Genomic DNA, 26,734 nt, shown 5'->3' with positions numbered 1-26,734 from the left:
TAGATCTGAAAAGAGCTATATGGTGCTTTCAGTCATTACCTAAAGATTTGAAACATCACCCAATAATAGGAAACACACTACGTATATGCACGCAACCGAATACATATAGTAAATTGACAGGGAAAGAGTCCCCCTTGTTCCCAATATTGGGGAATCCCCAGTTTATCCCGGGTTTAGATGTCAGACAGTTTACAATATTAAGGGAAAAGAAGCAGGAACAAGCCTTGACATTCTTGATACAAAATAAATGGCCCTCAATTAATCAATTGATCGATAGAAATGGACCATATAGTATGCCTTTTTGGCAAGCAGTTCAATTACATCACTACTTGGCCTCAATACCAAACCCGGGAAGTTTTGGTAGAACACTAACGAGATTTGAAAAATATTGTGTAAAGCCAGGGAATCTACCACACACATTATCGATTGCTTACGGTTTGTTGACAAACCCGGAAGAGCAACCAGAGCTTCCATGGATGGAAAAATGGGGAAGAGACTTGGAGTGTGACTTGACAAAGGAACAGATCCAGAGGATATTAAGGTTTGCCTTTAAACCATCTAGATGTACTAAGATTCAAGAGTTGAACTACAAGATTATAATGAGATGGTACATTACACCTAAGAAAATACATAACTGGTATCCGAGGGAAACCAATAGCTGTTGGAGATGTAGAAAAGAAATAGGCACTCTGATCCATATACTCTGGACCTGTTCTGAGATAAAGCCATTTTGGGCGGGAGTGAAGACCATAATTCAGAAATTTACGGAACATAAAATAGAAGAGAAACCGGCTTTTTTCCTGTTACACTTGTCAGATATACCGGCAGGGAGATATGAAAGCTCTATTATCCCCCACCTGGTGAATGCGGCAAAGGCATGCATCCCAGGCAACTGGAAAAAAATACAACCCCCCTCGATAGCAGAATGGATAAATAGAGTAGAGGAAATGAGGAGAATGGAAGAGCTAATTGCATCTTCACAAAATAGACAGGAAAAATATAAGAAAATTTGGGATTTATGGAATCATTTTGTGGGGAAGGGAAACAATTTACAATAGGATAAGCTGAGGAAAATAAACTTGAGGAGACGATGAGTTCTCTTAATCGCTGGCCGTGGATTAGTGGGTAAATTGTTTTTTTTTTTTGGGAGGGAGGGTATGAAAAAGAAAAAGCAGGAATATAGGATAAGTAAAGTATAAAAGAGTTGTTAGAATAACTATTAAGTTGGAGATGTATTTTATACTAAAGATGTCAATGTATGTATTACTGAAATTCCTGAATAAAAATTCATATTTGAAAGTATCTGAGTGATAGGTCTCTTGTGCATCTGTAAATCTGCATTGGCCCTGAAGTTGAATACACAAAATAAAATAAAACACTAAAGCCAGCCATACAAGGATCAAGATTTGGCTGGCTCAGCAGGGACCAGCCGAATTTTGATCAATGTATGGGGACGGGCTGGTTGTATACAGGTCTATTGATCCTCTTGTGTACAACCGGTCTGTTGAAAAATTTTCTCTCTTGGTCAGTGCCACCAGTTATAGTCTTTTTCAGGCCCAAACTTGTGTGCTGCAGTCTCCATTCAGTGCTATATGGAGAGTTCATATTTTAGAAGAATACAAGCTGTCCATTGGACTGAATGAAAATTGCTACAAGGGTTGAAGGAACATATTTTGACAGGATGCTGTGCAGCACCAAGAAGGCCACACATCCAAGATCTTGTAGTAGAGAGAAATGGCGATTATATAATTTGGAGGGAGACCGGGGGCATACTTAAATGTGCTACAAGTGTAATTGCACAAAAAGTCCTCTGAACTGCCCTACTGTCCTTTGCATGCATACCCAGAGATACACTGATATGCACCACCAGACCATTTGTCACAATGGCACACATTTTTCAGCCAGGACTTGGGTCCTTTAGCTTTTCATATTGTGTCTCTGACCGTGCATCAGGTGGATTTGCAAGGATTTTGTGGATTGTGTTTGTAGCGTACTATATATCGTTAAGTACAGATCTCTTTAAAAACAAGCTTTACAATGGTCTTCATGTGGTTATGAAGTAAGGTAGATGTTATCTTCTATCATTTCAATAAATGTTTCACAGAGGTGATCTTTTATGCTACATCTAGTACAGATATATTGAGAATGGCTTGAGCTGGCAAAGAATTGGGAACTATGCTTTAGGCCCACGCCTCAGTCAATTATATTTATTCTTTTTTCCTAAACAAGTCATTAACCGTTTATGCATGATTTAAGGTGCTATCTCTTAACCTAATTATCATTTTTTTTAAAGCTTAAGTTTAGTAAAAATAATTTTTAAAAAACACCATCGCAAGGATGGTGGAAGCGCAGTTAGAATATCCTATGAGTTATTCAGGAATGATCTTCTCCTCCAAAAAGAAACTATCTGGTTAACAAATGTGTTTGACACTATTACAAATATTTACAATGCCAATTTACATGTAGCAGAATAATGGATGATTATTTTCAATGCAATTTAAAATCTATTTTTTAAAAAATGTCATATCGACTATACTTATATTCAACGTGCAGTGTCCCTTTTGCTGCTGCCTGCAGTTTTAGTTGAAATCCTCTGTCCTCTGATTCCCTCCAGCCCTGCAGCTGTAATGTTTAGATGCTACAAGGGTTTTTCCCCACAGGGAATTTGTCACGTACATAAGAGTGCCTGCTCCTGGTTTGCGCTGGATCCTGTACTATGTATCAAGGGATCTTGCTTGCAAGGTACCTAACAGGTCCAGGGCAGTGATACCCTGGTGTGGAGTCGAGGCTGTGAAGGCCCTGCAGTGACTGCCCACTGTGAGGGGTAAGGATTGCTCCATCTGGCCCTGCAGCATGAACTGGTGAATGACCCTGTGGTGCAGCTTGTGGCAGTCTTTCTCTAAATTGTCCTCTGTGCCTTGGGGCAGTGTAGGCTGACTGTTTAAAAGTTGCAGACTGGCATACATGTGCAATGAGGTCATCATGCTGTCTGTGCAGGCCTCACTTTGATGGTTCACCGGGCACTGTAATGCATGCAATCACAGGCTGCTGGCTACCACAGGGCAAAACAGTTCCAGAGGTTTAGCTAACCTTAGCCACATCCCCTGTCCAGCTGCAGCAGCTTACAGCTCAATTGTGTCCGGGCACAGCAAGTATTGGGTCACTTGTCTGTTGGGGATGACTTTCCATTTAGATGTTCTAGCTTGGGCCCACACTTCTCTCAGCTAGGTGGCCACTCCTCTATATAGGGTGCTATAGGTCTTATAACCCTTAGTGAGCCATGACCTTGTGCAGTCTCAGAGGTGGGGGGAGTGGGGAAGGACGGTAGAGTGGTCACCCAGGATCTCTGGTCCTGCTAATTTTTCCCTTTTAAATGGCTTTTTCTCTAACGTCCGTCGACAGAAACTGCCTGATCTTCATCAGCTGAATGTGTTATGCTGCCCCCTGCAGGTTTAGTCTAGGCAGTACAAAATTTTACATGTACACGTCCACGGGGCTGTCCCCGCAGACATAACCCACCCACACTCAGCTCAGCAACCAGTTTGTTTCTGCCTAGAAAAGGAGTAGGACCTAGGTTTCCTGCTGGGACTCCGGTCTCAGTTTTTTTTATTCTTTTCAGAATATTTTATTTCTCTTTACTTACTTGCTAGCTAGTCTCAGGGGGATTCTCCTGGTGATCTACAAGCAATGTCGGCTGGGGCCTGGCTGCATGGTTCTCCGTGGGCGTTGCCATATTAAGTGTGGGCAATGTACAGTTTTTTCCCATTGACTTGTAAGGGGCGGCCATTTTCCCTGAGCTTCCTATTGTAATGTGTTGGCAACCATTTTTGTGTGGTCCTCTGTACTGCGCATCCAGGTGTGATTACTTCCTGTGCTTCTGCTTCCTGCTGCTGGCCGAGTTCATTTCCTGTCTCTCTTTTACATGTGCTGAAGACGATCAGGAGGGTTTTCTCTGGCGGTGGTACAGTACTGGGGTCTTTGCAGGGGCATATCCCTGCACACTCTGCTGTTAGTGTATTTCAAACGGGGACTCTGCAGATCAATGCGATCGGTGGTGGGAACCGCGATCGGCGCTTTTAAAGTGACAGTACACCGTTTTTTGGTAACTTTTATTATAGAGTCCCAGGCTGTGAATTCACCCTCAGACCCACTCTATGCGACTCCCGGGCAGTCCGGATCGCAGTCGCTGGCTGCAGTTTCAGCCGCTTTGGAAAGCCTGGCAACCAAAGTTGATTTTGTCATGAAAATGGTTAATAGCCGGAAACGGCCACTGCTTTCTCCATCTTTGGGGGTGTCTTCTGATTCAGAGGCTGATGTGGTTGCCCTGGACGCCCCCCTACCTGAAGGGTCACTGTCCTCGCAGTCAGATGGTGAAGAGGACCTGTCTTCAGCTGCAGCGTGGGAATGATTATTTCTGTGCGGGAAACTTTAAATTTGGCTGATGAGCCCACACCGGCAGTGACGAGGGTGGCTTTTGGCTCCCACAAGACTCAAAAGTCTGGCAAGGTTTTCCCTTGTCCCGACACCTTTCATGATATTGTTAATTGCCAATGGTAGCACGTTAAGCACGTGCTAGTGGTGCCAAAACGCTTTAAACGCCAGTATCCTTTTGCTGATACGGTTTCCAACCATTGGACGGTGCCACCTAAAGTGGACCTCCCTGTTTCCTGATTGAATAAATCTACTTGCTCTTACTTCCTCCGACAGTCGCCGCCCATTCACACAGTCTTCACTTATGGGGTATTGACTTCATCTCCACAGGAGTTTCTAGGCAAAAGACTTGTAAAAGAACAATAATCTACATAGTCACACCCATGGGGGCTGTCTGCAATAGCCATCCCAAATCAGTTTGTCTTCTGCCTAGCTTCAGGAGTGGATAGGCTTCCCTGTGCTGAGGCTACAGTCTCAGCCTTCTCTTTTTTCTTTTATGATTTATTTTCAAAAGATGTAATTTTTTCTTTACTTTGCTAGCTGTTTATTTTATCAGCACTAGTTAGTGGATCTTCGGATGAAGACGGCATCTGCGGAGCAGGGAATTGGACTGACCGTCAGATGGAATCCCAGCCCGCCATCGAGCGTTTTGCAGGCTATGTGTTCGCCCTGGCCTCATAAACTACCCATCCCTGTCCATTAGGGATGCAGCCAGGTGAGGTGGCTACCTCACTAGACACAGCATAGGTTCGTCCGTGCACTACTAGTGTCCTGCGTTTTTGGCTGGCGGCACTCCCCTTCCATCTGAGGGCGGGCAGTTTCCCGCTTGATATGAGGCACCCCACGCCATCGGGTACAGGTAAGTACACTCTATGTGGGGCCTCTGTCTGGGGTCGGCAGTCCATGTGTGTCTGTGGTGTCCCCTGTGTCTGTGCGATTTTGGGCTCCCTGTTCCTGGTCCCTGCGGGGGCGTTTATTCCCTCACGGCAGCGCTGTGTGGGGGTTTAAGGGGTCCCTCTCCTAATGTCACTTAGGGTACTTGGGGATCCATCCAGAAAATTGTATTATCTGGGTCTGACTATGGATTCAGCTCTAGCCAGTGTGTTTCTTCCTCTGGACAAGCTCTAGAAGTTGCATGCTGCAATTCATTTACTGCTGTCTAGCAGATGGTCCTCCATCCGGACTTGCATGCGGGTGCTGGGTCTGATGGTATCTACCTTTTGAGGGGGTTCCGTTTGCACAGTTCCATACAAGGTCCCTTCAAAAGGAGATCCTGGTAAAATGGGTCAGGTGTCCGAGGTCTCTGGACAATCCAATTCGGCTGAGCTGGGAAACCAAGGGGGTCCCTGCTCTGGTGGCTTCGCTTTCTGGCTCTTCAGCAGGGCAAATATTTTCTCCCCTAGTATACTTGACAGTGGTCACCACTGATGCCAGTCTGTCTGGGTGGGGAGGTGTCCTGGGACTGAGCTCCGCCCAGGGTTGTTGGACGCTGGAGAGTCCAGACTGCTGATCAGTGTCTTGGAACTTCCGACGATCAGGCTGTGCTTGAATCACTAAATGGATCGATTCCGGGGGCTCCCGTTACTGATCCAGTCGGACAATGCCACGGCAGTGGCTTATGTTAACCACCAGGCAGAACACAGAGTGTGTTAGCAGCCCTGGAAGTAGCCGGCATTCTCGGGTGGGCAGAACGCTTTCTTCTGGGCCTTTCTGCTGTACACATTCCAGATGTGGAAAACTGGCAGGCGAACCGTCTGTCGGCAAGCATTGGATCACGGGGAATGGTCATTTCACCCGGACGTGTTTCATCAGAAATGTCTCCAGTGGGGCACCCCCAAGGTGGATCTGTTGGCGACCCGGCCCAACAGAGAGGTACCGAGGTTTGTGGCAAGGTCACTGGATCCTCTGGAGGACGCGCAGGTGCTCTGGTGGCCCCGTGGGGTCAGTATTGTCTGTTCTACACCTTTCCTCTCCTCAAGCTTCTGCCACGGCGTTTGCGTGGAATCGAGACCAAAGGCATTCAGGTCAGTATGGTGGCCCCAGACTGGCCTCACTGGTCTTGGTAAGCTGGCCTGGTGCAACTGGTTGCTTACATCCCTTGGAGACTGACCCTCAGGGAGGATCTATTGTCCCAAGGGCCAATCTTCCATCCTGCTTTACAGTCGCTGGCTTTGACGGCCTGGCTGTTGAAAGACCAGGCTGAAGGATAGAGGTTTGCATAGGTCGGTAAATCAGACACTGCTGAATGCTGAATTGTTGCTCTCATTCTGACATTTACAGCGAACATGGTGCAATCACTGTTTATATGTGTGCTGGACTTTTGTGCTGTGAAGTTCAGTAATAGCTACCGTGATAGTGCTTCAGGATCACATGCAAGAGTTTACCACTTCCGGACCGTCCGCCGCAGTTTTACGTTGGTACTTTGACGTTCAATATTTGTGTTATGGCAGCAGATAGCTGCCATAACCTCAGTATTTTCTTACAGGGCGGGAGGTTCTCTTTTCACATAAAAGTGGTCCCAGTGGCAGATTCGCCACGGGATCACTTTTATGGGCGACGGGAGAGGTGCCCCCCTCCCTCCGCTTCCTGGTTATTTTTCCCTGCTTACCGGAGCCGTCATTAGCGGGGAGTCCGGTCCTTCCATGTACTAGGCAGGAAGTCGAGTGAGGGCAAGATGGCCCCCACTTGACTCTATGGCCTTGAAGGACCAGAGCGACGCCATACGTCGCTTCCTCCCAAAGGCCATAAAGAGCTAATTTTTTTTTTTTTTTGCTTTTAAGTGTTGGATGTGAGATCTGCAGTCTTTTTGATCCCAGATCTCACATTAAAGAGGACCTGTCCTGCTTATTTCTATTACAAAGGATGTTTACATTCCTTGTAATTGGAATGAAAGTGATTAAAAACATTTTTTTAAAGGGACAGTGTAAAAATAAAAGGTAAAATAAGTAATAAAAAAAAAAATTTAAAGCGCCCCGTCCCTCCAAGCTCGCAAGCAGAAGCGAACGCATACGCAAGTTGCGCCCTCATATATAAACAGTTTTCAAACCACACATGTTAAGTATCGCCACAATCGTTACAGCAAGAGCAATAATTCTAGCTCTAGACCTCCTCTGTAACTCGAAACTGGTAACCTGTAGACATTTTTAAAGCGTTGCCTATGGAGATTCTTAAGTACCAATGTTTGTCACCATTCCACAAGCGTGTGCAATTTTGAAGCATGACAGGTTGGGTATCTATTTACTCAGCGTAACATTATCTTTCAAATTATAGAAAAAAAACGTTACGGTTTTCTTATTTTTTAATTCCAAAAAGTGTATTTTTTCCCAAAAAATTGCGTTTGTAAGACCGCTGCGTAAATACGGTGTGACATAAAGTATTGCAGTGATCCCCATTTTGATTTCTAGGCTCTCTACTTAAAAAAAATATATTGTTTGGGAGTTCTAAGTAATTTCTAGCAAAAATACTGATTTTATCTTGTAAACTGCAAGTGTCAGAAATAGGCCTGGTCCTCAGTGGTTAAGGCAAACAACAACAGCGCTTTCAGCAGCAAACCTAAATAGATTAACTCCAGCAACAAGACAAGTCCACTTGTCTTCAGCGCAAATGGAAAAATACAAGGTATTAGCCAAATAAGGGAATTATGCACAGGTAGGAAAGTCCAGACTGCCCTTTGGAATGTGGCCAAGTGTAAGCCAGATGGCATCCTTTTATATTGAAAGTGGCCTTCAGGGAACAGAAAAGCATGTTCTCCCTAGCTTCCTACGTGAGGGGTACCCTTTGGTGAGATCTAACGTGGTGATATACCAGGCAGGATCCAACCTTTCAATTACCTCGTATACCCGGGGCATTGGATATGTATCAAATTTGAAAATGTCATTAACTTTCCTAAAGTCGTTGCAGAAACGCAAGGTACACTTGGGTTTTGGTACCAGTATAATTGGGCTCGACCACTCAACGCTTACTATGACATTGAGCTCAAGTATTCTCTGCACCTCCTTGGACATTGCCTTTCTGTGTGGTTCTGGGATATGATACGGCTTTAAACAGACCTTTACATTGGACATGGTTATAATGTCACACTCAATGACGGTGAAACCAACCTCAGTGGATACCGCATTGGATACCTGTTTTAGGTCTCTCCAGGGTTTTAACAAATGTATGTGATAAATTTGGTAACATTTTCTTTTATCAGGCTGATGTACAGTCCCTGCTACTTGGCCAAGAACTTACTCTCTACCATGGGGATCAGAATAGCCAACTGGTCTCCAACTGGAAACTGTCTGATTTTAGCTGACTGATTGTACCCCCTTCTCTGGGCTTCCTGAGCCCTCTGGGGATTGCTCCTCTACTAACAGCATCACTTTAGCCAAACTCTCTTGCATTTGGTAGATATGTTCTATCACTGTTTTGTACTATGAGGATTCACTTTCTCACTTCTTGTTTACTAGATCAAGCAACCCACTGGGTTTTCACCTGTACACTAGCCCAAAACCGAAAAGCCTGTGGACGGCCGCTTGTGCCAGATGGCAAACAAAAGGGCAGGGAACAACATGTCCCAATGCTTCTCGTCTTTCTGGACAACTCTTTTTAGCATCAACTTTAGCATCAATAAACCTCTTGATGAGGCCTTCTGCCCGTGGGTGGGTGATTGAGATCTGTAACTGCTTGATCTGAAACAATTTGCTCAAGTCTACCATCACCTTCGACATGAAGGGAGTATCCTGGTCCATCAGTATCTCTTTTTGAAATCCAGTTCTGGAAAACATATGGAATAACTCCCTTGCAGTGGCCTTTGAGGAAGTGTTTCTTAATGGTGCCACTTCTGGAAACTTATGCCCCATATACACGTGCAGATTATCTGCAGACTTTTGTCTGCAGACTTACCTTTTCTATGTAGTGCAAGGGCCTGCCGGATTGCATACAAATTGAAAGTGTTTAGGTTTGACCTCATATTATATGGTTTTGGTAAGTCTGCAGACAAAAGTCTGCAGATAATCTGCACGTGTGTATGGGGCATCAGTGGCATAATCTAGGTCTACTAATATATTTTGGTTTCCCCTTTTATGACTTTATCAGGGGTCTCACGAGATCCATAGCAATCAGTTCAAATGGCACCAGGTGGTTTCTGTAGTGTAACACGGGGCAGTTAGCTGGCAAGTGGGACAGAATGCACAGTACTTTTTAACCTAAGCATTCACCCCTGGCCAGAAAACCGGTCGATAATTCTTGCCTCTGTTTTTTCGTTGTGGGCTAGATCGAGGAAACCAGCAAATGTTCTACAGTCTTCCCCTCAGATTTCAGCCACTCGATAAAGCAAGTCTCCATTGAAAGCAAAGTGAGGTAACTTTTTGTCTTCATCAGGCCTTTTTGGGACCCCAATAAAAATTAAAACCTGCCCTCTAGCATTAACCAAAGTAGGATCCTGCATTTGGGAGGTGTAAACACACCCCTGGTCACATCCAGGTCTGGATGCACCAGACTGAAGGAAGTTTCACCTTCATTCCTCAACCGTGACCTGCAATGGGAAAAGTTATTCTTTGTCCTCCTCCCTCCATGACCTGTAATGGAGAGGATCCTCAGAGGTCAGCCCAGGCTTGAGACATGGAAAAGTGTGTTTCCGAATGCACAGCAACCTGCGTCATGCTTGCGTTACCATTCGTTTACATCTGCACGTTTCCGAATGCATGGCAACCCACAAGAAAATGCACGTCTTTGCTGTCTGTTTCAAAAACACAAGGCAATGCATGTTGCGTTTGTGTTACCATTAGTTCATATCTGCGTATTTCTGAATGCATGGCAACCTGCACTAAGAAACCCGCAGCAATGTATGTCACACTTGTGTTGCCGTTTAGGCTGCATTCTCATTTACGCATTTCCAGTACAGAAAACACGCACTTTGTCGTGCATTTTGAAAAACACACAGCAACCCACAGCGTGCTTGTGTTACCATTCGCTCGCATCTGCACATTTCCAAATGCACAGCAACTCGCAAGAAAACGCACGCTTTGGTAAGCGTTTGGAAAACATGGCAACGCACAGCTCGCCTGCATTACCATATGTTCGCACCTGCGTGTTTCCAAATGCACTGCACCCTGCAATAAAAAATGCACTCTTTGCCATGCATTTCAAAAACATGCAGCAATGTGTGTCATGCTAGTGTTACCATTTCGGCTGCGTTCTGATTTATATGTTTCTGAACGCGCATCAACCAGCAAAGAAATGCACTTTGTCACATGCTTCAAAAATGTGGCAATGCACATCACGCTTGCATTACTATTCGCTCGCATCTGCTCATTTCCGAACGCACAGCAATCCACAAGGAAACACATGCTTTGCCATTATGTTTCGAGAACGCATGGCACTTTGCATTGTCATTGCCTTATCATTTGTTCACATCTGTGCCTTTCTGAATGTGCGGCAACCTGCACACAAAAAACGTGCTTTACCATTTGGAAAAGTGCGGACATGTGCATCGTGCATGTTACCATTCATTCGCATCTACGCATTTCCGAACGCATGGCAACTCACGCAAAATACATGCGCTTTGTCTGGAAAACGCGTGGCTTTGTGCTTGCATTATTATTCATTTGCATCTGAGTGTATCTGGATGCACGGCAACCCGCAAAAAAAACGCTCACCTTGCCGTGCTTTTCAAAAACGTGTGGTAACACGTCATTCACATCGGTGTATTTCTGAATTAGAGGTAACCAGTACAGAAAATGTGTGCTTTGCTGTGCATTTCGAAAGCGTGCAGCACCGCGGGTCATGCTTGGGTTACCATTCAATTGCATTTGCACGTTTCAGAACACAAGACGACCCACAAGAACACACATTTTCTGTGCCGGTTGCAACGCATTCAGAAACATGCACATGTAAATGCAGTCTAATTATTAGTGACCCCCAGATCACAGTTAGCAGACGTGTTTTGGCAAAACTGAAAACGTTCCAGTGGTACTTTGTGGCATTAGTCCCACGTAAGGCAGCCCATTTAAGTGGACGTTTATGCTTGCACAACTCGCAAGAAACTGTAAGCGGAAGCATGCGTTTTTACTACGCTGAGGTGTGAATGGAATATGCTTGGGAGAAAGTTTTTAGGCAGCAAGAATGAATCTGGTGAGGGCTAATAAAAAAAAAAACACTGATCCATCAAAGTCGCACAGGAATGATGGTTGCGCTGGAATTTATGTGACTTTCATGTTTTTTCTAGGGTTATCTATTCAATCTCTCCTAGAATCCGCACAGCAGGCTGTGTATGTGTGTATATGAAGGGGTTTCCTTCTTGAATAATGCTGTGATCTGCGAGGCAGGTCTTGTTAGGTTTGGACTCTTTCTGTAGGTGGGACTGAATGCTAATTAGTATGTATTCAATCCCACCCACCATTAGAGTTGTGAAGGAAGTTGCATCATGTACAGAGTCTGAAAGACTACAAAGGGGCATATTCTAGTGTTTTAGGCTTTAGCTGCTGTAGTGCTGCTGTGAGTGTCACATGATACAAAGCCACACTAAACCCATAATATCAGGGGATCTGCAGACAACAGAACAACATTGTACAGAGGTATAATCTATGCTGAGATTGATCATTCCATTCAGTTCTAGTGAAAAGAAAATTGGAGTTTACCTTTAACTCTAGCAACAAATGAAAAATAGCAAGGTATGAGCCACATAAGGAAAATACCCACAAGTAGGAAAGTGCAGACTGAGCAGTTTTGTTGGCTTTAAGTAGACATGCACTCAGCCAGGTGTCTCCTCTCCTCTCCAATACTACACACCTGCACTAGTAGCTTCCTTTCTTTTAGATTCTGCTTTCTGGTGGTAAGCTTTAACCCTTTAGGGATCAGAGTCCCCATAATTTGGGGCAGAGGTTCTTTCCCACCCGAATATCTCTCTGAACCTCCAAAATTTCTGGTCCCAAATAGACAATTAATGAAGAGAGAACTGTAAGTCAGTCATCTGTGCTCGAACTGTCCCAAAACCTCTCACTATACATGGGTAAGAACCCGAGTACATCAACTGCACCAAAAATCCCCCTTAAATGGACCACAACCCAAATTTGGATGATTGTCACCCGTCCAGGACCCATCCTTGGTGTCCTGTAAAGCACGCATTTGCGTAAATAGGCGGGGATTCTTTTAAATTTTTACAATTATTTTTATTTCATTTTAAATTAATTTTTTTACATTTTTTTCACTAACAAGACATTTTATTTCTAACAAGACCCCTTGTAATAGCTTTGGGCAGATGACAGGTCTCTCTCTTTATGGGGACATCAGGGGCCCCCCAAGGCAGCTAACCAAGCACAGAAATTGTATTTGATTAGCTGCTTCCCTGACAACTCTGAAATTGGAAGTTAATTTGCCACAGGGGAGATTGGGTAACCCGATGTTCCTACATCTCTTCTGTAAAACTGCCCAGGCCCCTTACTGCTTTCCCAGGCTCCCTAGAGGACTGGAAAGCCCGGAGACAGTCCTTCACACCTTTACAGAATTGTTAAAGTAAAAGGGATCACATACATCAGTCAACAATTGATTTATTCCATTATCTTTTCTTAGGGAAGGGGCCCTAATGAATTAAAGTTGACTTTGCTTTTTAGTTCCATGAAATACCCACAAACCCATCCAAAATGCTCCATAAGGTGCTTAGACACTGGTTGAGGCCTATTGTTTTTAAATTAGGCAATGAGGCATCAGTACTGTATTTTCAGTGAAGGGCATATTATGATTTTAATATATTGTGCTAAAATTATTTAAAAAGTCTGTAAAACCAAAGACTAGATTCGATTCATATAAGGCATGCACATATGGCTATAGAAATGTCTAACTGAAAGTGTAATTTAAAGGGGTGTCAAAATTATATTATATTGCAGCTTACCAATTCTTAGATGTGGTGGCCATATTTGTTTTGTTTTTGTTTTTTCCCCATTATTTTCACCCATTGATCTAACTAGTAAGTTGGCGGTTTTTTTTTTTTTCAACTTCCTTTAACAGAACAAGCTGTCCAGCAAAAGTGGCATTTAGAGGGCAGAGAAAAACAATTAACAAGGACAGGAGTGCTGATAATGGTCAACTTTTATTCATTTATGTAAAACCTTTATTCTAAAAGAAAAAAAAGCTGTTGCTTTAACTGCCTAATCTCATGTTTACACAGGTGCGACTTATCATGCAATTTGACAGGTCTAAATAGTATGACAAGTCGCACCCTTGTGACGGCAATGGAACCGTTCAAATCTGTGCAATGCCGACTTTGTGGTGCTGCACCAATTTGAAAAAGCAGTTCCTGCACTTTTTTTTGGCAATTCCAGGTGCGACTTGCATAGACATCTTTGTATGAAGCTGCACAGATGTCAGCGAAGTCGCACTGTCATGCGGCTTTGAAATCGTGTCATTTCAAGTGACGTTGCACGATTTCAAAGCTGCATTCAGTGTGAGTCAGGGCTAAAAAGTATTTGGAGGAGTTTGAGATGACTCACAAATTAAAGCCAATCTGAATCTGCTAGCGCATCTAACACTACCCTCTCCCCAGATTGACAATGCTGCTGTGTTTTGGGGGGTTCATTTAGTTAAAGGCATATAGACTGTGCACTTTGCAAAGTGCAGTTGCTACAGAGCTTAGAAAATTAGTTAAAGCTTCACTTTACAAGGAATACCCAATCACGTGCACGAGAGAAAAAAACAGGATTTTTGCTTACATGGGATTGGGCGATGGAAGTCAGCATAGCTTCTACTCCTGTATTACTAATTTACTACGCTCTGGAGAAACTGCTCTTGCAGAGCGAAACTGCACTTGCAAAGTTCACAGTCTATTTGCCTTTCGTAAATCAACCTTTTTGCTCCTCCATCCAGAGTGAAGACACACTAAGAAATTATGTTACTGACCAAATCACCAGGTGAAAATAAGGGGGAAAAAGCCTAACAAACAGCTAATGCAGCCTCCACATTAAAGGATTGGTAGGCCACAATATATTACATTTTTGTTTTTTGGTTTAATACTTCTTAAAGACCTTGCTGTCATTGTTTTTCTAGTAGCATTTCCGTCAAGATGTGAAGTCTCCTTTTTTATTTTCTTTAAGGTGCGCACACGGTCAGTAGGGGAGTGCGTCCAGTTTTACTACAGTTGGAAAAAGTCTGAGCGTTATGATCATTTCACCCAGAGTCGGATGGGGAGGAGAAAACAGCTGATAAATTCAGCATCCTTGTAAGTATTGGTGCAAAGAAAAATCTCGTTGTGTAAAATTACTTCCTTTCAAACAAAACTGTTTATACCAGAGAAATAAATCACTGAACAACTGTTATTTCTCTTTTGTTCATGGACGGACACAGTGCTCCATAAATCATAACTAGTGGGTTATATTGCCTGCTTCAAGAGTAGGACTAGGCAGAACAAAAAACACCTGGCTATGCCCATGGGCCATCCTCAGCTGGTATATAACCCCCCCACGCTGCTCTAGGTAATCAATTGTAATCCGTTTAGTCAGGAGTAAGGACCTAGTCTCCTGGCTGGGATCTCTGGTCCTAGCAATTTTCTCCTTCCTTACATCTTTTTTGTTTTCTCTCGGGAGATCTACAATTGACTACCGGGCTGGATAATCTAGATTCAGTGGTCCAGCCAACGAGCGCGTGCAGACCACAACTATGCGCTAGGTGGGCCGCAACATAGCCTCACGGACAGAGGCTGGCCTGCAAGTTAAATGTCTCACATGGTTCGCATCCGACCAGGCTTTGGTCTGAGTTCCAGCGGTCCCTTGGCCGACAGCTCACCTACTTCGGTGACAAGGAGTTCTGTCTGGAGCGTTACCCACACCATGGTGCCAAAATATCGATTTTGTACTGCAAGGTCTTCACTTCCTTATAGAGCCTTAGGGTCACATCTCCCCCACTGACCCCCTCATGGAGGTGGCAGGTCCCTCAGAACCCCAGCGTCCCATGGTTGCACTGGCGGCGGTCCTGCAATCCTTAGTGTCCCGAGTGGAAGTTGCATGTGGGAAAAGGCCCAGGAGGAAGCCTGATTGATTCCGCCGTGGACATGGGGAATTTAATATTACACCCCGCTGATACATCCGATAGTGAGGGTGATTCCTCCGTGGTTGCAGCAGCAAATTAAAAAGCGCTGGTAGACGCACTTATCACTGCAGTGCGTGAGACTTTAAATGGAAGATGCAACTGATGTAGCCACGGACATGGCTGTGTCGTTTGGTATGCACAAGTTGCATTGTACTCCAAAGGTATTTCCTTATGTGCCTTATTTTGACAGGTTTTCCTGTAAGGATTAGGAACAACCAAAATTCCCCTTTGTGGTCTGTCGCTTTGGTTGGGGGGCCCGTGGAACTCAGCTTACTTTAGAGAAGTTGAGAAATTCCTCTCTCTGCTCCCTAGGCCCCTCTTATGTGTAAGTCACCCTGTGTCTATTAGGGGCACAGGGTGACCAAGAAAATGATGAACAGCTACTTGATGGACATTGAGAGTATGGTTTGGATTGCTTCAAATGGGACAGTGATGCTTGTCAACAGCATCTCTCAAGAAATATATGAAGAATATTCCTGGTTTGTTTGATTCAGAAAATCTTCATTGAAAGAGCTGGTCACATCGGCCCTTGTTCCATGTTTTTCAGTGTGGGAGACGGACAGTCTGTTACTGGTGGTCTCCTGCTGTTGTCTGTGTATTAAGATGTGATGTGTTTATTTACACTTATAATAATGTGTATTGTACTTCATGAGCGTGATGATGGCAAGTCTGCTACTTAATTAACTCAAGTTAAATAAATCACTGTCATCCATTAGTTGCTAGTGGAAAAGTAGAATACTGTTTGTGTTGGTTGTTCCTTAGATATGCTAATTCTATTTCTGTACAATTTCATCTGCATAGGATAATGTAACCAGGCACCTGACCTGGTGGGGTATATATTCGGTGTAACTTTGTTCAGTAAAGGTTCCAGATCTTATACAAGCTATTCTCAGCTAGTTTTGTATGGGGGCGGCTAGAATATCTATGTTCAAGACTTAAGAAAGCGGTATTCTGACGGAAGCACACAAGCACATTGTGGGTCGTGTTTCCGTTACATGGTCCTTAAATGTTTTGCTGTAGGTTACCCTTTTGAGGAGTCCCTTTTAAAAAAGTGGGCTACCCTCCTGTTTCCAGGTTGAATAAAGCACCCATGATCCCTGTAGAGGAATCCCCATCCTTTAGGGACCTGGCTGACAAGAAAGCGGAGGCTGTGGCACGCAGCATGTTTACTGTGGCTGGTTCGGTATTGCGGCCAGTCTTTGCCTCAGCCCTGGTGTTTCAGACCCTAACTGAATGGGCCAAGCTTTTGCGCCAGGGCCTGGGGGGTGAGCAGGTCCCCGCTGCGTATGTTAATTTAGCAGATCAGTTGGTCCATGGGCTGCAGTTTTTGTGATGCAGCTTTGGATACAGCTCCTGTGCTGTCCAAAACGTTCTGTTTTCAGCGGTGGTGATTAGGTGCGTGCTGTGGTTTAAGAATTGGTCTGCAGACCAAGCCTCTAAGAAAGTTTTCATTTATCTGCCCTTTTAAGGTGATTGCTTGTTTGGGGCTACCCTACCCTGGATGACATCATTAAGGGTATCATGGGAGGGAAGAGTACCTTCCTGCCACAGTCAAGGAAAGTCAAGGAAAGTGAAGGTGCCTCACCACAGACAGGGGCCCTCTTTCTCAGCCCAAAGAAAATTTTGTGCTTCTGGGAAGTTCCAAGCAACCCTGGTCGGGTAAGCCTAGAGTTGGCTTCCCCGGACCAGCAGACAAAACTCCTTCAGCGTGAAGGTCTGCCCTCACCCATTATTGGGGTGGGGGGACATCTTCACTGGTTTCCAGCCTCGTGGACTTCTTTGGTCAATGTCAAGGAGATCCCCAAAGTTTTTCTTTTGGGGGTACCCAGAAATGGGGACAAAGCTTGTCCTTTTCAGTTTTTTTTTAGGTCCTGAGTCTCCTTGTGATGATTTAATTCCTGCAGAGGTTCAGGTGATGTCTGAACTACCTAAGGTCCCCCCTATCCCTGTCCAGAAAATGTATTTACCTAGGTATAAATCTATTTCTGACAAGGGTGGTCCTTTCTCTGCACAAACTTCAGGGACCACAGGCTGTGATTCACCGGCTGCTGTCACACAGGTAGTGTTCTCTCCCATTTTACATACAGGTTCTGAGTCTTCAAGACAGTTCTTTTTGCGCAGTCTTACATGCAGCTCCTTTAGTAGGTTTGGCTCCACAGGAGGATACCGAAGTTCACAGGGTCCTCTGATAGAGGCCAAAGGTGTCCAAGGCCAATATCATCCTTGGCTAAGCCTTCTTCTGCAGTTGCTGCCAGAAATCAAGAGCGAGGTTCTTCCAATGATTCTGGTGGCTGTAAACATCCCTTTGGGGCTTCCTCTTAGAGAAGACCAGTTGTCCCAAGGGCTGATCTACCATCCTGCTTTACAGTTGTTGGTTTTAATAGCTTAGCTATTGAAAGCCAGGTCCTGAGGGATAGAGGTCTGTCGGGATCAGTGATCCCTACTATGGTGAATGCAAGGAAGTAATCTTCCAGCAAGATATACCATCGTACATAGAAAGCGTACATTTCTTGGTGTGAGTCGATTGGTACTCATCCTCGATCCTTTTCTGTGGCTCGTATCAACCTTTCTTCAACAGGGCGTTGATCAGAAGTTGGCCTTGAGTATCATCAAGGGCCAGGTGTCTGCCCTGGAAATCTTCTTTCAGCAACCCCTAGCCATGCACTCTTTAGTTCGTACCTTTATTCAGGGGGTTCGACATGTGGCTCCACCTGTATGGTCTCTTTTCTTACCATTGGATTTAAATTTAGTTCTTTCGGTTCTCCAGAAGCCTCCATTTGAGAATATTCGGGGATTCCCTTGCCTAAGTTATCCCAGAAGATGACATTCTTGGTGGATATTACCTCGGCCCGCAGGGTATCGGAATTGGCGGCATTTTCCTGTCGCAGTCCCTGTTTAGTGGTCCATAGGGATAAAGTGATTCTTTGTCCCTGTCCCTCATTCCTGCCCAAAGTTGTTTCTGACTTCCATTTGAATGAGGACATTGTGTTGCCTTCTTTGTGTCCGAAGCCGGCTGATCCCAAGGAATTTGCCTTGCATATCTTGGATGTGGTTTGTGGGATTCAAGTGTATCTGGCAGCTTCTGAATCCTTTCGGAGGTCAGACTCGATTTTTGTAGTTACGGACGGACCAAAAAAAAGGGCTGGCCGCTTCTTCAGCTGCCATCTCCAGATGGATCAGACAGATTGTGACTCAGGCCTATTCCATTAAAGGTCAGGTTCCACCTTTTCCTGTCATGGCACATTCTACTCGGGCGCTGAGTGCTTCTTGGGCCTTCCGTCATTAGGCTTCCATATCGCAAGTTTCCAAGGCGGCCACTTGGTCATCCGTGCATACCTTCACGGGAATTCTATGAGGTAGATACTTTGCCATTTGTGGATTCTTCTTTGGGCTGCAAAGTTTTGCAGGCTGCTGTTTGAGGGCCTGTTCCCTCTTGAGGGGTGTTTTTTCTTTATTTTTCAGACAGGGCTCCTGTGTCCTGGTTAAGGGCTCTTATGTTTAGCCTTGGAGTTATTTTCTCCACCCCTCATTTTCCTTTTGTCACTGGTTTTGGACGTCCCACTAGTTATGATTTATGGAGCGCTGTGTCTGTCGATGAACAAAAAAGAAAATGGGATTTTTGTATTTACCGTAACTCATTTCTCTGAGTTTGACGGACACAGCACCCACCCCTTTGTGGAGTTCTGATACTTCTAATACTGCTTGCTAATAAACTGATTACCAAGAGCAGAGAGGGGGGTTATATACCAACTGAGGACAGCCCATGTGGGTATTTAGCAAGGTGTTTTTTGCTCTGCCTAGTCATACTCCTGGAGGAGGCAATATAACCCACTAGTTATGCTTTATGGAGCGCTGTGTCCATCGATTAACGCAGAGAAATGGCTTTTACGGTAAATACAAAAATCCAATTTTTTGAAGATTTGGGTCTTTCAACAGCTGTAAACTGGCACCGGTAAACTGATAGTAACTCGATAATGTTTTTTGCAAGACCAAAGGGTCTTTTTTTTTTTTAACAAAACTTTGCACTTCCTGAATTGTAACTGTACTGTCTGCCCTCATATTGTAAAGCGCTGTGCAAACTGTAAATTTGTGAAATAACAATAATAATAATAGTGCCCAGTGAAACTGCATATAGCAGCAGCTTAAATCGGTAATAAATCAAAATCAATCATTGTATTGCAGCTTACCAATCCTTAGGTGGGATGCTGCATTTGTTTTTAAAGGCTCATGTGCACAGGGCTTAAAACACCACTTTCTCTTACGTCCTCTGACAGTCGCCGCCCATTCATACAGTCTTCACGATTGGGTATTGGCCTTCTCCGCAGGAGCAAGCTAGGCAGTAATTTTGTTAATACAACAAACATTAACATATAGACACACCCACAGGGGGCCGTCCCTCTGGCCTATATCCTCCAGCCAGTACCACTCTAATCCAGTTCTTTGCTGCCTAGCGTCAGGAGTAAGCTAGGTTTTCCCTGCTGGGACCTAGTGTCTCAGTTTTTTTCTTGTTTTATTTCTGAAAAGTGTTTTTTCTTTTAAGAATAGCTTTTTATTTTTTCTCACCTACGCTAGTTAGTCAGAATTTGGAGGACTACAAGCGTCAGCAGAACTGGGCCTCATACTGGTTAATATAGAACCTTATGGAGTCCCAGTCTGCCATCGAGCGTCGGAGGCTTTTGGTACGCCCAGGCCTCACGACAGTGCCCCTAGAAGCAGGGTCAAGCCTGCAAAGTTTTTTTATCTTCGCTGGGATGTCTCAACGTCAGAACGCCCAGGGTTGCTAGCATCCTTCCTGGCTGACGGCACCCCCACCCTGGTCGGAAGTCTCCAGTGTCTGAGCGGTGCCCATGTTCACGATATGGTGAGTACTACTACCCTTCTGTCCCTGGGAACAGGTTTTTGAGGGGGTATTGAGTGGGCCCACTCTGGGGATGGCGTTACATGTATAGTTTGCTGTAATATCCCCCTCATGGCCGTGGGATGGCCCCCTGTGTCTTACCTTCCCTGTCCCTGCGGGGGCGCTCCTGCAGTGCAGACCACCATACGGGGGGGTGTGGGGGCTTCCTTCTCCCCGGGGGTGCTCTGTGCAGATCCCGGTGGGGGCCAGTCCGGGCGTTTTCTGTGGCGTTTGGCACTGTTTCGCCCGGCCGCCATGTTTGGTAAGGGCTGGCTGTTTGGCCTCAGAGTGAGGGCAGGGACCATTTTCCATCATCATTGCCAGCGCCGATCGGGCGCCATCTTTAGTGTGAGCGGATGTCCTGTCTGGACAGTGGCCATTTTCTAAGTGCTTTTCCTCTTTATAATCAGCTTTCTCAAAAGCAGCGTAGCAAGTATAGGGACACTGTGGGGGTATTTTACTGGTTTTCGCTAGCTATATTTCAGCTAGCACTCTTTTGTCAGTTTAGCTTTAGTTAAGAGAAGGGTCTCCACCTGTAGTGCAGTTTGCGATAGGGGTCCGTGGGAACCGCCGTTTTAAAGGGCCAGTATCATTTTGCACTTTACTAATATGGAGTCCCAGGATAGCAAATTCCCCACAGACCTAGTTGGTGGTTCAGATACTCCTGATCCCACTTCCTTAGCCTCTTTATCTCCTGCACTTGCGACTTTAGCGTCAAAAGTTGAACTGCTGATGTCTGACCGAGTTAAAAAGAAACGGCCTATGACCTCTCAGTCTTCTGACTCAGAGCCTGCGGTAGATGCACTTATTAGCTCCGTTAAGGAGACTTTAAATCTTAATGATGAGCCCTCCATGGCAGGTAAGCGGGTTTCCTTCGGGACCCGCAAGGCCCTGAAGTCTGGTCAGGTTTTTCCTTGTCCCGAGGAGTTTCAGGAAATGTTAAATGACCAATGGTGTCGCATTAAGCAGACACTGGTAGTACCTAAGAGATTTAAGTACCGTTATCCCTTTGCGGATTCGGTTGATACTCGCTGGACTGTGGTTCCTAAAGTGGACCACACTGTTTCCAGACTGAATAAATCCACCTTGATGCCCGTGGAAGACTCCCCGGTGTTTAAGGATCCAGTGGACAGACGGGTGGAAACGCTTTCCCGCCACATGTATATGGTGGCGGGTTCCCTGCTGAAACCAGTGTTCACCTCAGTGATGGTCTCTCAGACTATCGCAGAATGGGCCAAGGTGCTTAGGCGCACTCTGGTAGCAGAGTCGGTTTCTGCGCTGCGCTGGACAAGACGGATCAAATGGCACAGGCCTTGATGTACCTGTGTGACGTGGCTTTGGACGAGGCTCCTTTGGTTGCATGTCTATCTGTGGTCGGGATTGCAATCCGCCGCATTATTTGGCTGAAAAGCTGGTCAGCCGACCACGCTTCCAAGAAGACAGTGTCTGACATCCCTTATGCGGGGGATCGTCTTTCTGGTGACTCTCTGGATGAGCTGATCAATGGGCTTACTGGGGGTAAGAGTACTCTCTTGCCTCAAGTGTCGAAAGGTAAATTTCACTATGATAAGCGGGGTCCCTCCTTTAAGAATAACCGGGGGTCTTTTCGTGCCTTCGGGGCACAGGAAAAGGGTAAGTCCTTCAAGGCCTCTGGTGGGGGTCACAAGAAATTTTGGGCGGGTAAGCCCAAAACGGGTCAAGCTGGGCAGGCAACCCAGTCCACCCCTTCCTGAAGGGACGCCCTCACCTGTATCAGGGGTGGGGGGACGTCTGCTTTGTTTTCCCGAGCCCTGGCTGTCCGACATTCAGGACAGGTGGGTTCGCGAGCTCATTCGTTCAGGGTACAAGATCGAGTTCCAATCTCACCCCGCAGACAGATTCTTTCTATCAAATCTCCATCTGACTCCCGATCGTTTCCGGAATCTACAACGGACGCTTCAAAATCTTCTTGCCCAAGGGGGTCATCGTGCCGGTCCCTCCGCGGGACAGGTTTCGGGGGTTTTACTCCAATCTGTTCACAGTGCCCAGAAAAGAGGGCAAGGTGCGTCCGATTTTGGACCTAAAGTTACTGAACCGCTTCGGGAGGGTACAGAAGTTCCGGATGGAATCCATCTGGTCGGTGGTGGCATCTCTGAGTCCAGGGGAATTCATGGCCTCCATCGACCTAAAAGATGCATATCTGCACATCCCTTTTTTACATGGGGTCATCAGCGGTATCTCCGCTTTGCAATCGCAGAGGAGCATTACCAGTTCATGGCGTTGCCCTTCGGTCTTGCTTCGGCTCCAAGGGTGTTCAAGGTTTTGGCTCCTGTGTTGGCTCTGCTACAGGGCAGAGATCCTTACCAGGTGGGACAGGCATCGTCGGTCTTGGACAGAAGGATTTCTCTAAGCCACCAGGTGAGTTTGGATCTTTTGTGGTGGCTCCAGTCACCGATTCTAACACAAGGCAAGTCCTTCCAGCCGTTATTGTGGACGGGGCTCTCCACGGATGCCAGCCTGTCGGGCTGGGGTGGAGTTCTGGGCACAATTTGTAGTTGGGGGAGGAGTTTTCCCTACTGATAAATGTCCTGGAGCTCCGGGCAATCAAGCTCTGTTTGTTCCATTGGTCGGCTCGGATTCATGGCTGCCCTGTACGAGTGCATACGGACAACGCCACAGCGGTGGCGTACATCAATCATCAGGGGGGCAGGAGTGCCCGGGCGGCCAGTGAAGTGGCCGAGATTCTGTCTTGGGCCAAAGTGCATGTTCCGGCGATTTTGGCCATCCACATTCCAGGCGTGGAAAACTGGTAGGTGGATTATCTGAGTCGCCAGACCCTGGACCAGGGGGAATGGTCCTTACACCTGGAGGTGTTTCACCTTCTGTGTATCCGGTGGGGTCTCCGGACGTGGATCTGTTCGCATCCCATCTCAACAGAAAAGTGGAAAGGTTCATGGCTCGATCTCGTGATCCTCTGGCGGACGCCTCGGACGTGTTAGTGGTGCCGTGGCATCGGTATCGGCTGATATATGCCTTTCCTCCGATTCAAATGTTGTCCAGGTTCCTCCGCAGGTTAGCCTCGGAAAGAATGCCCGTGATTCTGGTAGCTCCAGACTGGCCGCGTCGGTCTTGGTACGCGGACATTATGCAGATGTTGTCGAACCTCCCTGGCGGCTTCCACTAAGAAACAATCTTCTGTCTCATGGACCGATCTTCCATTCTGCTTTACAGTCGCTGGCTTTGACGGCTCGGTTTTTGAAAGCCAAGTCTTGAGAGACAGGGGTACCCCGTCGGCTGCCATTCCTACCTTGCTAAAAGCTAGAAAAGCTTCCTCTGGGAAGATTTATCATGGCACCTGGAGGGCATATTTTTCCTGGTGTGAGTCACAAGGTCTTCACCCCCGCTCCTTTTCAGTGGCGAGGGTTTTGGCCTTCCTACAGACTAAGGTGGATCAGCGCCTGGCACTGACAACGATCAAAGGCCAATTGTTGGCCTTGGCCATTCTTTTTCAGCGCCCTTTGGCGTCTAATTCCTTGATTCACACCTTTATTCAGGGGGTGCGTCATCTGGCTCCGCCGAGGAAGGCTCCCTTACCTCCCTGGGACCTGAATCTGGTTCTGTCCGTTTTACAACGACCTCCCTTTGAGAACATCAGAGAGATCCCTCAGCCTGTGTTGTCACAGAAAGTTGCCTTTCTAGTGGCGATCACATCTGCTCGCAGAGTGTCTCAGTTGGCGGCTCTGTCTTGCCGCTCCCCCTATCTGGTTGTTCATAGGGATAAAGTGGTCCTGCGACCAAATCAGACTTTTCTGCCTAAGGTGGTTTCAGCTTTGTGCGAAGCCTAAGCATCCGAAGGAATTTGCCTTGCATTCCTTGGACGTGGTCCGGGTGATCAAGGTTTACCTTTCCGCCACGAACTCTTTCCAGAAGTCGGATTGTCTGTTTGTCCTTCCTGAAAGACCTCTGAAGGGTACAGAGGCATCTGTGGCAACCATTTCCAAATGGATCACAGACGATTGTGCAGGCCTATTCGATTAAGGGTCGGGTTCCTCCCTTTCTTGTTAAGGCGCACTCCACTAGATCGGTTAGTGCGTCTTGGGCTTTTCGCCACCAGGCATCGGTGGCTCAGGTGTGCAAAACGGCGACCTGGTTGTCTGTACACACCTTTTCTAAGTTTTACAAACTTGATGTGTTGGCATCCTCGGATGCTTCTTTTGGCCGCAAGTTTTTGAGTGCGGCAGTGGTTTAAAGAGATATCCTATTTTTTTAATGTCTCTTAGTCATGGGGTTTATTTCATTTTTTTTCCTGGGTTAGCTCCTGTTGAGCTTTACTTACCCCACTGGTTCAGTTCAGTTTGTTCTCTGACCTGGGTGCTGCGTTGCCTATTTTAAGGTTGCGTCTTCCCACCCCTCACATCTACACTGCTTTGGGACATCCCAATCATGAAGACTGTATGAATGGGCGGCGACTGTCAGAGGGCGTAAAAGAAAATAGAATTTCTTTAAAATCTTCCCGTGAATTTCTTTTTTCTCTGAGTCTTCTGACAGTCGCTGCCCCCGCCCCTCTCTTTGGGGTTAACGGTTTTTCATGGACTGCTTGCTACATAACTAGATTAGAGTGGTACTGGCTGGAGGATATAGGCCAGAGGGACGGCCCCCTGTGGGTGTGTCTAAATGTTAATGTTTGCTGTATTATCAAAAGTACTGCCTAGCTTGCTCCTGCGGAGAAGGCCAATACCCAATCGTGAAGACTGTATGAATGGGCGGCGACTGTCAGAGGACTCAGAGAAAATAATTTTACGGTAAGATTTTACAAAAATTCTATTTTTACAGGCATTTGGTGTTTTTTTTTTCAGCATGTAAACACATCTCTGTTCCCTGTTTCCATGCACACATATAGTGTTTACAGGCTTTTGATCAGAAAAAAACGCTTGATGTTTATAAATGTGCTTAAACCTTAGACGTATTTAGCTTTTAAATGTTTATTCCAGTGGCTAAAGTAAATTAATATTCTTCCCAATGGAATCCATCAACGCTCAAATGCTTGACATGCAATGTGTGCAATACATGGCTTTAAGCTCATTTTTTTTTAGCAGCTTCTTCCTGCCAGGAGTAAAAGGCATTCTGAGGAGAAAATCATATGCCGTGTGTATGATGCCTTAGGTTTTCTTTATTTTATTTTCACCAGGTGATCCTGCTGGTAGGACTGTTGTTTTTCAGCAGAACAAGCTGTTCTACTAATGTAGCAGTTAGAGGGTTGAGATGAACTATTTAACACTGACACAGGTGCTTACTGTGGTCACTTTTTATTCATTTATGTAAAACTTTTATCCCAAAAGAAACCAGTTGCTGTAACTGGATTTTGGCTTCAATTCGTTAGTGTATCTAAATCTGCTAGTACATCTAGCATTACCCTTCCCCCAGACTGACAATGCTGCTGTCCAAAGGTGTCTCTGATGCTCCTTTATCCAGGGTGTTGTAGGCACCCAAAGACTGGAGGCATGTTACTGGCTAGATCACAAGGGGAATATAGAAGGAAAAAGCCTAAAAAAATAAAACTAATGCAGCCACCACATTTTTGGATTGGTGAGCTGTATTATATTACGTTTTGGGTTTAATACCACTTTAAGCCATTGCATTCCTTATTACAAAGCATCACATTAAATGCAACCATGTTGCCATTTCACTAGCGAGTGCTATTCCCTGAAAAGATCCCTTAGTGCTACTGCAGGAAAATTCAAACCTGTACATAGCCATAAAGAATATGAATTTTGCACCCTTGCACATATTGCCAGAAAAGTGGAGCTTGTAATTTTTCTTCTATACATACCAATAACCTTTATATAAACATTTAGACTAAAGCCATGCTGTGTAATTTTGTTTTGTTATGAATGACACTATTGGGAATGTGTTCTTTCATTCATCAGAGATTATGAAAGTGATGTGGCAATTTCGAAGTGTCAGTATGGACTGCGCGGATCTGTATTAAACAAAGGAGTTGGAGGTAGGTCTGTTTCTGATACACCGAATTTGAATGTAAGTAAGGAGACCAATTTGAATGGAAACAAAATGGTTTTTAACCTACTTCCTGACCGCCCACAATGTACTGCGGACGAGCGACCAGCGTACATCGCTGCCCACCTCCGGGTTTAGAGCACTTGCTCCCCGGCCGACACCCGCTGTGATTATACACAACGGGAGCCTGTCAGCAAGTCCCACCCAAAAATTCATGGCCGGGACCTGCTGTTCGGCTGTGTGCAATCACAGCCCAGAGCTCTGTGTTGAATATCAATGTACATTGCAGGGACGAGTAATGTAAAGATCTAGTAGTAAAATCAGCACACTTTACACATATTACACATATTCAGG

General features: G+C 45.6%; 1 protein-coding gene across 2 annotated transcripts in view; it reads left to right on the top strand.

Moving 5' to 3' along the window:
* The window catches only part of MIER2 (MIER family member 2), a 130,525-nt gene that overhangs the window by 77,588 nt on the left and 26,203 nt on the right, over positions 1–26,734 (top strand). For both annotated transcript variants that reach the window (XM_082243459.1, XM_082243460.1), the window contains exons 10-11: positions 14,499–14,623; positions 26,293–26,369. In XM_082243459.1, coding sequence (XP_082099585.1) covers positions 14,499–14,623; positions 26,293–26,369 — 202 coding nt within the window. The remainder of the gene's footprint in view (positions 1–14,498; positions 14,624–26,292; positions 26,370–26,734) is intronic.

This window comes from Pelophylax lessonae, assembly GCF_965119305.1.
Source record: "Pelophylax lessonae genome assembly, chromosome: 1".
NCBI classification, from domain to species: Eukaryota; Metazoa; Chordata; class Amphibia; order Anura; family Ranidae; genus Pelophylax; species Pelophylax lessonae.
Note: the sequence above shows the minus strand (reverse complement) of the source record. Positions and strands in the feature narration are given on the sequence as shown.